This window comes from Natrix helvetica (assembly GCF_964273705.1).
Source record: "Natrix helvetica genome assembly, chromosome: Z".
Taxonomy (NCBI): Eukaryota; Metazoa; Chordata; class Lepidosauria; order Squamata; family Natricidae; genus Natrix; species Natrix helvetica.
The window spans coordinates 44,537,507-44,549,102 of record NC_138554.1 but is presented as its reverse complement, the minus strand read 5'-3'; the positions used below and the strand labels follow the sequence as shown (position 1 = coordinate 44,549,102).

The window sequence follows — 11,596 nt, the reverse complement described above, 5'->3', positions numbered from 1 at the left end:
GAGGCAGTCCCTATGTATGTATGGAATCTGATATGTACCTGGAGATGTGTATTTAATTTTCTTCTGTTTTAAGAGGGTTTAAGATGTGAAAGCACATTCAATGCAGTATCAGAAATCAATGTTTTTTTTAAAATTCAGGGTCAAATGAATTTATTTTCACACAGGGTTTTTCATTTTTAAGTCTTGTATACATCCTGCTCTGGGCTTTGGGATTGAAAATCAATCCTTTAAAAATAAATAAAACAAAACTCACATTCTCTGTGTTTTTGCAGATCTTCCATTCATTTCATGTCATGTAGGACAGGCATAGCTCAGCTTCCTCCTCTATTGTGTTAAATATGTTTTTAATATAAAATAATCCTATGAATATTTATCCAAGAGTTTATCCAATTGTATTTAAGGCAGCTTACTTATAGGATATTGTATGCAAGATTGCAACTTAGGTTCTAAACCGATGAGAACTGCAATAATCTTCTTAGGGTAATGCTACTACTACTACTACTACTACTACTACTACTACTACTACTACTAATAATAATAATAATAATAATAATAATAATAATAATAATAATAATAATAAAGCAGCAATAACTGTCGTGAAAAACAAAATTATTCTGAGAGTTTGATATCTATACATCTTACCAGAGAATTTCCCCAGATACTTAAGAGCCTATTAAAGAGAAGCTGTAATTGTTGAAGATCAATTTTTAAAATTTGGCTAATTGTTGCTTGTACGACAAGCTTTTTTTGTAGAAAAACATGAATATGTATCATTCTTGAGCAGAAAGATTTAGAGGCAAATTCTAAAATTAATAAAAATTTCAACACCCGTATTACAAAAAATATTCTCCCTCCCAAAAAGATATTATTTTAAAAATTAGACCTTTAGCTTTATGTAAACATACCTATAGAATGTGCAGAGAGAAAATGCTTCAGTTCATTGAAAAATGAAAAAAATCAATAAATATATGCTATACAAATCGGTAACGCTGCAGTTTTCTTCCAGATGTGAATTCAAAAATAAGTATTAAGTTTCAGGAATACAAGCCAATGCATATATGGAATCACACCTGTTAAGATAACAAATATAAAAATATTCCCATTCATTTTCTCTGAATATGCACCAGGATGGAGTATATGAAACTCCTTTCCAGCTTGGAGGAGGGTGTAGGATTGACTTTTAAATGAAACGGGTTTATATGTATGTATGTATGTATGTGTGTGTATATATATATATAAGGGTTTAACACAGGGGTGTGTGTTAAATGTTGGGGGTTTTGTGACATCACCAGGTTAAAGTACCCAATCAGCTTGCACTCTGGAGAAAATTATTTAGTGGGGTGTTTCCTATAATATACTGTACTCAAGTCTGTTAAAGAAAGAAGCAGGAAAAAAGGTGGCCATGCCATGGATTTTGTTTGGTGTCTGGGAGGGGGGGCTGAAAGCATTGCTTTTTGCTGTGCAGGAATGATTCTTTGCTCAAAGGCTTGCCTGCTTGTTTTTAAAGATTGGACTGATTAAGAGATGATTTCTTCGGTGCCCCTCCTGGGCAAATTTGATTCCAAGAAGAAAAGATATGAGGAGGAGGAGGAAAAATAATAACCGGAGAGAAGACATTTTTCTCCTTTGGACTTCTCTGGGGATGTTTAGAGAGTGGAGAATAAAGCGCTGGGAAAAGAAAAGGCAGCCCTGGATCCTCAAGAGATGCATTTGAAAGGAAAATTTCTCGTTCAACGATGAGCGCTTGATTTGGGAGGGAGGGGGGCATAGATGGGAAATGGGAAGAGGTTGGAAGAAGAGCCGCTTCTACTAGCTCCCCACTGGCGGCCTCCCTTTTATTATTGTTTTTATTTTAAACATGTTTCTGACCTGCGGGATGGCTCCAGCCGCGGCTTCCGCCGCCACTTCCATGGATTACAATGGAGATTTCCAAGCGGGTTATCAGGAAATCGACGGCATCAGTTTGGGTTACCTGCAGATTAACGGCACGAGGATGTTTGCTCTGACCCAGGTCTTCAGCGACCTTTTTAAGGACATTCCTCGGGCCGCCGTGAGCAAAAAAATGGAAAGCCTCAAGATCCAGAGTCGCCGGTGCGACTTGAAGGAGCTGCGCACTCTCAAAGCCATCCAGTCGGTGCCAATGCGCGCCGTCAAGTGTTCGCTCATTTCCAAGGCAGACCTGGAGGCCCTCTGCACCTCCTGCAAGGCCTTAACTCCCAGGAGGAGGAAGAGGAAGAGGAAAGTCAAGAGGAGGGAAGCCGAGGTCCTGTTCGAGCGGTCCCAGTTACTCCCGGCGTATGACGAACCCGACCACCACGCCTTTCGTGCCACTTTGGGTGCCGGCTGCGCCAAGCGCGAAGCGCTCTTCGGAGCTCCATTTGCTGGAAGCTACGAGAAAGCTGCGTCGCCTTCCAAAAGCTACAGCCGGAACGGTAGAGCGCACCTCCTGGCCGGCGTCCTCAACGCTTACCCCGGGGACTTGCAATTCCTGCACTCGGCAGTCAGGGCGCACGGAACCGGTCAACCGCCTCGCGAGCCGGAGATCGGGCGCCCTAAGCGCTCCACTTGCGGCTGCCTGGCCAAGAAAGCTCGCTCAGCCTCTACCGCCGGTTCCAAGAGGCAAGGTACGTCGGCTGGCTATTCCAGTGATTCGGATTCCAGCGGCGCTTCAAGCCCGGCAACTTCCAGCGATTCTTCGGAAGATGATGAGGAGGAGGAAGACGACGATGAAGAGGAGGAGGAGGAGGAGGACGAATCTTCCTGCAGTAGCGAAGACGGCAGCTCCTCCGGGTCAGAAAGTAGTTCTCTATGCAGTGGCGACTCAGTGCAAAGCACGCGGTACAGACAGGCCGCCCTTCCCCGCATCCCTCCCCAAAATGCATCTTCTCAAGTCTTCCCCAGTGTGGCCAAAGCACTGCGCCCCGACCCGAACTTGATCTTTTGGGCCAGGACGTTGCGCGCTTCCACTTTGGAAAGTTTCAAGCCGGTTGCTACCACTACGCCCAAGGAGCTTCAGCAGGACAGATCGGAGGCCCGGCATTCTCGTCCGGTCGGCCCTAGCGAAAGACCGCAGCCAAAGAACGTAGGCGTCAGGGAGGCGTCGGAATTGGGTGTCCAGGAGGGCGAAGAAGTCGACTTCTTGAGCATTCCCAATGGTGTCCGAGCCGATGAGCAGGATAAAACCGAGGAAGCCGCGCTTCAGCAGACCTCCGAGGAAGGGTCAGGCAGAGGGGCCCATTTCGACCGGCTTATCAGGCAATCGAAACTGTGGTGCTACGCCAAAGGGTTCAATGTGGATGGGAAAGGCTTTCGCAGAGCCGAGCAGGCCAAAGGGTGTTCTCCCACTTCCAAAGCTGGCCTCCTCAGCCTGGCCAATAGACCGCTGAAAGGGAGCAGCGACTCGGAAAGGAGTGCCAGGAGAAGTCGAGTCGACCAGGCCAAAGGGAGGCCCCCCAAGATCCCGAGGAAGAAGACCCCAAAGGGGGGCACCCCGCCTTGCAAACGCTTGCTCAGCACCAGTCCCGGGCCTGTAAGGAATTCGTTTACTTTGATGGGCACTTTTCCATGTACGCCTGCATTAATCGTGGGTTCCGATGGGGATCTATGTCCTGCGTCCTCCCTATGCGTCAAAGACTCTTGCACCCTTGCCAAAACGCACCCACTTTGGACCTGGCAGCTGGGGGGCAATGCCATCCCCATGCCTCCCAGCCTGAAATTCGGGGGATATGGTTTTGAAAAAGTCTAGATGGAAGATTTTAAATTAGTTTATGTGCAACAATTTGTCTTTTGTGGAGGGAAGAGTGTGGCTGGGAAAGAAAAAAAAAATAGAATATATTCTGTAAAGAAAAGGAAGACGATCTTGCAATCTCAAGTACATAAACTTGGAAATAACCTTTTTGGTTTCAGTGGCCTTTAATTCCAAGTCAGGTGATAATAATAATTGATGATGTTTAAACTCATTTGCCCCAAAGTAAGACTAGATGAAATAGATAAAAATGTTTTTTAAATAGAAAAAAGTGCAATCAAATATATAATTGTTCAGAAGGAATTGTGGGGTTTAATTATGTATAAGTGGCTGTAAGTTTGAAGCCTAAAAGTTTTCAAAACAAGAATGGACTTTTGATTCCCAAATAGCTCAAGTTTTTTTTTTAAAAAGAATCCTGAAAATCTCCATTCTCTTGCCATTTCTGATATTCTTTTATTTATGCCATTGGCTTTGTTTTAAAGAGCCCATCCAATCAGTAATTCTTAATAAAATTGCACACCTTTGAAACTATAAAAATTTAAATCTTACTTGACAATGATTATAGGGAGCCAAAATAAATGATTAAAAAGAAATGTTGACAGTAAGAGAAAGTAACTTGAAAATAGAGTATAAATATCTAACTTCTATGCTTTAGTTGGGGATTCAGTGTTTTTGTTCATGTTGCACATTTATATTATAGGAGCTGCAATAACAATAATTTTAAAAAAAGATACAGGCTTTTTGGAGAAAATCTGGTCTCCTTTCCTTTTAACATGCAGTGGTTTGTTCCATGCTGTGAAATTTGGAAAAGCTGTGGGGGTGTGTTGTAGAGAATGAGAAAGTTTCTGGACAAGACTCCCTCCCCTCTCCAAGTGAAAGACCTTTCTTTTCTCCCCCTCCCCCATTAGCAAAGTTAAAAGTATGCTCTCTTCCCAGCCCCCAACTTTCTTCCTTAATTTGGAAGAGAAATGGAATGGCCTTTCAACTGCAGCACATTAAACTCATCAAAGGATCACTCCCCTCCCCATTCCATTCACTTCCTGATTAAAACTTAAGCAAAACCAATCTGACTACTTTATCCCCAATACCAGAACTTTGAGAAGAAGAAAGAAAAGTCTTCTTCTTCTCTTTCAATAAAGAAAAAATATTTTAAACAAAAGTAGAAGCAAAAAGTCCTTATCTTTCCTGCATGAAGGGGAAAAAGTTCTTTTTACATTTTTGCATCTTTTCAAGCAATTGTTTTTTGGTTAATAGATCCCTGACATTAGTAGCCCAAAGTAATATTCTGTTTATTTAAACATTTGCTGGAAAGAATAAATTGGATCCAGGGGTAAATTTGAATGAAACACAGATGGACAATTTGATCTCCAAAGTGAAATGTAGAAAAGAGGAATTCTTTTGTCTTTGCCAGAGAAAAAAAGTGACCCCTTTCTCTCATGCAAATAGTTCTTTATTGTTTCATGTGTAATATACCCCTTTGTCTTCCAAGATTTCTCTGTGTCACCAAACTCAAATTTAAATTGAGATCTTCATCTCTGAGAGTAGAAAATCTCTATGACTGTAAGAGGGATATATATCTCTTCAGTTTCAAAATCTTATCTCAGGGAAGAAAGAGTACAGTTGCCCCTAAATAGATCTGGCCTTGCTACACAATCCATAAATACCAGAAGCAAAAAAAAAAGTTTAAAAGTGCAAAACAAATTTAATCAGGAGGTAAGTCCTTCTGGAATTACTGGACCTTGAACCCCTAAGTCTACATGATTTTATCTATAAGCAAGCTATGCATCAACTGACTTTATTCTCAACTGTGCAGTCAAACAGTTACATATTTTGGAAATAGATACCAATATTTGTCTGCATCTATTATTAAAATAGGCTTTCCCGAAGAAGGGGACAAAATCCTATTGGGGATAGCTGGGTGAAATGAATTGATTGAAACGCCAGATTTTATCTAGAAAGAAATTCCTGCACTTTGAATTTTACAAATTGATTTCTAAGTGCAACAATGAAACAAACCAAATGTGGAATGTATAGAAAATGTGTATGATTTAAAAAAAAAATAAGACTCTCATCACAATAACAAAAAACCCCACACTACAATTTCTGCTATTCCCAATTTTGGTTAATTAAACGGCATTTAAATTTTGCAGCTAAATTATACTTTAAAAAAAAAAAAAAAGGTTGTGGTTATACTGAATTCTCTTTTACACGGGAGTAAGAAGGATTGATCTCAACAGAATCTTATTTCTAAATAAACCTCCTTAGGATTATTGGGTTACTTTTGTTCACCTTATAAGCCTGCATTTTTGTTAAGTGGGAGATGTTTTATTGTGAAAATTGTTCTCAGTGAAGAAAGAGAGATATTCTGAGTTTTTCTCTCTCCAAAAATCTGGGCAATGCAGTGTCCTTATGTAGTTCCCATTCATTGTGTTTATGCAGAAGAGCTGTCCATTGAATTGTGTGAGTCCCAAATATTTGAAAGCAACAAAGAAAGAATGAGAAAACCTGGTTGTTCCCGGGTGCATTACATAACTTAAGGCTTTGTGTGAAAGAGCTGAATTAAGAATTTCCTGGCTGGCAGCTCTCTCCCCTCCCTCCCTCCCACCCTCTTTCTCTCCCCCCTCAACTCCCCCAGTTTTGAGCATTTATTTGGTATGAATTAGTTTTGCTAAAATATACCAAGAATATAGAATGATGAAAATAAGAATATAAGAGTTTTCAGGGGGGAAAATCTAGATCATTGTCTTTGGAATTCTTTCATGATGGATTAGAAAAGTGACCAAGGAAGACTATGAAAGAAAGCAAAGGAAAAAGGAATTTTTTTTTGCAGTTGTCTTCACCTGCAACCCCTCACCCAGCCCAGTCCTTTTATTTTGGTGTTCAAAATAGGAGTTCAGTTTTGCTTAGGATAAAGAAGGGAGTCCCTGTGTTTGCCAAGCAGGATGCAGCATTAGTTGCAGGGCTGACTATTCAAAGGAATGTGGAATTCGATGGAAGCCAAATATTGACATACCTCTTCAGTTTCTCTCCTGAACTTCTCACTGAGCTTTGCCTATAGGAGCCATGCAAATAAAGAGAAAAAAGAGATCTAAAATAATATATGAAGTATTGGTTAAAATGGGGAAAGGAGGCTGCTTCCAATCTTATATTTGCACCATTTCTGTATTCGTGAATAAGTTTGAAGGACCCATCTGTTGTAGGGTATTGCTGCTGAAGAGAGGTGTGAATATGTGGGTGTGAGTGTGTATGAGACAGAAAGAGAAATTGCACCCCCATGGTGCAAGGCATACTTGTTCCCTCTCCAATACAACCAAGCTTGAATTGCTTTTCTGCAGACAGTACTGTGTTATATAAACTGCCTTCTGGTTCCTTGGATCAGAGTTTAGTTGCAATGTTGATCACCCCATAAACTTAAGTTACCATTCTTATTAAAATATTAGAAAAGTAATAAATAAAAAAGAGGCAAGGACAATTGGCATGGGGGGAAAGTCAATTTATATATTAAGCCAGAATAATTCTATTCTATGTAAAAGCTACTAGCATGTTCTGTCACATAAACCTCTAGCAAATGATTTGGTGCTGAATTGTTCCCAGTCATTTCAGTAGAGAACCTTCCCTTTTGTGCTGAAATGCTGATACAGTTGCTAGTTCATAGTTCTTAAAAATGAAAATGCCCCTTAAGACATGCAAACACGATGTAGTGGTATTCACACTTGTTTGTACATGTCAGGCAGAACGCTCTATGTCACACAAATACAAATACTAGGAATAGAAAAATCATGGTATATGTATGAATGTGGAAAATACATTTTCAAGTAATGAAAATAATATTGAAATTGCACACTCAAGTGAGTTAGTCTGATTGAATCTGGGGACTGATCTTACATGCTGCAGAATTGTTATACTGTTTTTTCAGTACTTTATGGGAAACCTTTGTTGATTACAGAATAGGATAGTCTAACTCTAAATATTGTGGATGTATATGTCTTGTTGCTTATGTGGTTTACAGTACATGTATGCATTGTCAGAAAAGAAACAATTACATAGATACCCAAACACAAACAATATTGTAAAATTAAATGATTCTTCCACTCAAATGTATGCCAGGACAGGTTTTGCAGGTAATCAAGTTCTGTATTTTGAGTGGAATGGAGCTGCTTTATATGTGAGATTTGTGTGGATGTAGGTGTATAAATCATTGTGATGTATCAGCTTAGGCTGCATTCACAATGGATGTTCAAAGCATCAATAGGAACATTTTCACACATGACACAGAATGTACATTTGATCTTGTAAGTATAATGCAAAAAAAATCCCACATTTCTTAACATGCATAGTGGGTTTAAAACTGGTTCTGTTTTTCTATTTTACCTTCACAGCATTCACATGTATTACAAGGGAGGCTCGGGGGAACTTCAGAGTTGTGTATGAAAATCCTTTGTCTCTAATGTCATGTTTTGATACTGCATTCAAAACACTCAGGGCTACTCAGTGATATTGGCATGTTTTTCAAAATTTTCTGGGATAGTCAAATTCAATTGGTGTTAAGAAAAGTACAACAACTAGATTTTGATCTCCTTGCATGATACTTTAGATCAGTCATCTCTACAGCAATGACAGTTTTTCTACAAATAGATACCATTTATGGTATAGAGGAAAAGTGATTTATAACATTTTATGAAATCACATTTCCTTGTGTGCATGTGTAAATACTAGTGCATTTTTTCATAGAATATGAAAAATATATTTTCCAATCAGTTGTACATTCAAGCCAGTAGGCACTCACAATTACAACAGAAATATAAAGTTTCAAAACTTTTAATATCATGCATGTAACACTTCTTTATAGAGATACAGGGACTTTTGTCAAGTTAAACTTTAAAGCTTATTTTCAAAAGTGGACATTAGTGTGATTCCCATGCAATGTTCTGCTAAAATACGGTTAGTTAGTTTTGGATTTAGACTTATATATGAAGCCATACACAACAGCTTATAACATTATCTGCAAGCCAAGAACCCACACAGATAGATCTACAAATCCTGATTCAGTGTTAGGTGTGATTTCAGCTATACTGTTATGTTTATTTCAGGCACATAGATCTGAAAAAGAAGTACTATCTAGAGAGGCATTAAAAGTTAGATTTAAGTTAGCCAGGCGAAGCTACAATCACATCATATTCAATACACTTACCATGGAGTAAAAGACCAGCCTTGCCTTGATCTGAGCTTGATTCCTAGTGACATATTGGATATACAGAAGTGATTTAACGTTTCCTTCTTCTAGAGACTTCTTTTTAAAGAAAAAATATTCCAGTTTATCTTATAGATCAGATTCCAAAGATTTGGTTTGAAAAGCTTATTTCCTTTAGATCAGTCTGGAAACTTGGAGAAGTCAATTATCAATCTTGTTCAACTAAATGAGTTGAAAGTAAGGATATATTTTGTTTTGGACAGTGCAACCTGATGGATGTAAACATGGATAATTAGAGGCCCCTCTTGCTGAAAATTCCAAAGTTGCATTGTTGAATAGGATTTTTTTTTAATCCCAGGAAATAAATATATTTCAAAGAGGTTGTCTGGAGTTCAAAGGAATATTTTCAAATCATCTTGCATGATCCTGAGTGTCTGTGATATGCAGTGACTTGCTGCTTTCAGTGAAACATATTTCTAAAAACGTGATTGAATGCCATCTTAAATTCGAATATACCGTTTGGTTTCTTCCAAACTACTGGCAATATGGCCTCAGGTTTTTACTGGAAAATAATTCCTCTTATTTTAAGTAAAGCTTTATTAAGCAAGATTAACAAATGAAACTATTGGGTGGTAAATACCTACGTTGTTGAGATATTGTGGAAAATGATATGCATCCAACAAACCTTAGATTACAAAGCTGTAATCCTATGAGAAATTTCTTTCTATCCTTATGTATCCTTTCTACCATAAAAAAATAATCATATGCAGATAGTAAGAAACCTGATATTTGGCTGCGATTAGCGTAAACTGACAAAGGGAAAACATGTTTTTCAGATAAAAAAGGCGGAAGCATTGTTAATAATTCAGGCCACACATTTCCAGCAAGTTCTTTAGTTTAAGATGAACTTTTTCCACAGTACAAGTCATAGAGTAGATCATGATGTTTGGACCCAAGTACAGTAAATAAAAGGTCCCTCTTGGGACAAGCCCACTCCATGTCATAGATCCTTCTAGAGGATTCACATTGGCCTGTAGTGGGGGGTATCCCAAATGGGCATAAGAATGGGTTTGGGGGAAGAATTGGTAGTATTGCTGAGTCAGCCAACCTTTTATAATGGAAAACTTTCTCTATAAAAGGAAGAGGAAAACAACTACTTGTTGTAAAGTTCTTTTAGACTGTTAAAAAACTCTAGTTTGGAGGGTTTCTTTTCCAGAGATTGTTTCATTGCAGAGGAAAGGTTCCAAACAGAGTTGATTAGAAGATTTACACACATATTTTCCAGTTGCTTTTACATAACTGGCTAGATAGGATGAGGTAAAAGAAACTTCTGTTTTCATTTAAATCACTCAAGAAAAAGATGGGAAAATAAACTTGAAGGAAGCTTATAAGAATGTGGAAGACAGGGAGATGAGGTTGAGTGGTTAGGCGGAAGAGGAAGCATACATCTTCATAGCAAGTCCCCCTTTCTCCTCTGAAATTCAAATGTACAGATATTTACATTTCTCCATGTCTGAAGAAAGGAAATGATCAGTACTACAAATAAAATAACATCCTGTGAATTGCTTTGCTAGTTGGTTGTCTCTGAATTTGAAAGAATTTACATTGATGGGTAGAACTTTCATTGGAAAATTCCCAAACACAATTCTCTGACTCCTATGAACTAGAAACAGGTAAATTTTAAGAAAAGTAGAAACTATTTTTTCCAATAAACAGTATTTTTCCTTAAAAATTGATTCTCCCTTTTGACTGTGTTTAGGAAGAAGTGAGAGAGTTTTGTCTTGGAACACAGCTAACAAAACAAAAGTACAGTGAACTAGCGTTTTCACCTTTGTTCGGATACAGAAGTGTTGGACAACTGGTTATGATGGAAACTGTAATACAACACTACTGAAATATTCCTTGTTACTGGAAGGTTGTACACAAGAAAAAAAGAATATTTTTCTTTGTCATCTCCTTCAAGCTAGCTGAAAAAGAAAGGGAATAAAGGTGGGCTTTTTGTAAATGAATTTAAGTTGTATATACTGTATATGAACTGTATATACTGTATAACCTTCACCGTGCAATCTGGAACCCTAAGTAAATAAAATAAATAAAAATGTATTTTTAAACAACAACAACAAAAAGTGTGTATTCAACTTTTTAAAATAGAGGCATTGATTATATCAGGCTACAGAAGGATTTTTGTGTGCATGTTAGTAATTCCACTTTCTGCTGTAGATATAAAACAACTAATATGATTGCTGGATCAAGACTGAAATCTTACTTAAATTAGGCTTGCTGAAGCTGGTGGAATTAAACCTAGGCATTATAAAGTTCTTACATTGATCCTGGGATTTTAATTTAGGTGTTGTTAAAATTATATTCAACTCTGTTTTATTTGTGGAAAACATATGAATGTTAGACTAAGCTTTCATATTTCAAGCAACATTATATGTATTTTGAGACAGCATAATATTTGGTACTGGTAACAAACTTGTTTGTATTGAACTGAATTGAATCGAACATTTGTAGTCCTTAGGTGGTCAAGAATATTGAATTGAATTGAACATTTGTAGTCCTTAGGTGGTCAAGAATAATCCAAATGCACTATGTACAAGATGAATATTTTCATATTGTTTCCCAACATTTAATGGTATAATCAACCTCTTAGGAGAGTT

General features: G+C 38.1%; 1 protein-coding gene across 1 annotated transcript; it reads left to right on the top strand.

Moving 5' to 3' along the window:
• Nucleotides 1-1,876: 1,876 nt before the first annotated feature.
• LOC309381790 (uncharacterized protein) lies at nt 1,877-11,045 on the top strand (the record flags this gene model as incomplete). The annotated part of the gene is made up of 2 exons (XM_081933076.1): nt 1,877-3,529; nt 10,696-11,045. The coding sequence occupies 2 exons, from the start codon at nt 1,877-1,879 to the stop codon at nt 10,828-10,830; spliced, it is 1,788 nt and encodes a 595-aa protein (XP_081789202.1). The 3' UTR covers nt 10,831-11,045.
• Between the last annotated feature and the right edge of the window lie 551 nt (nt 11,046-11,596).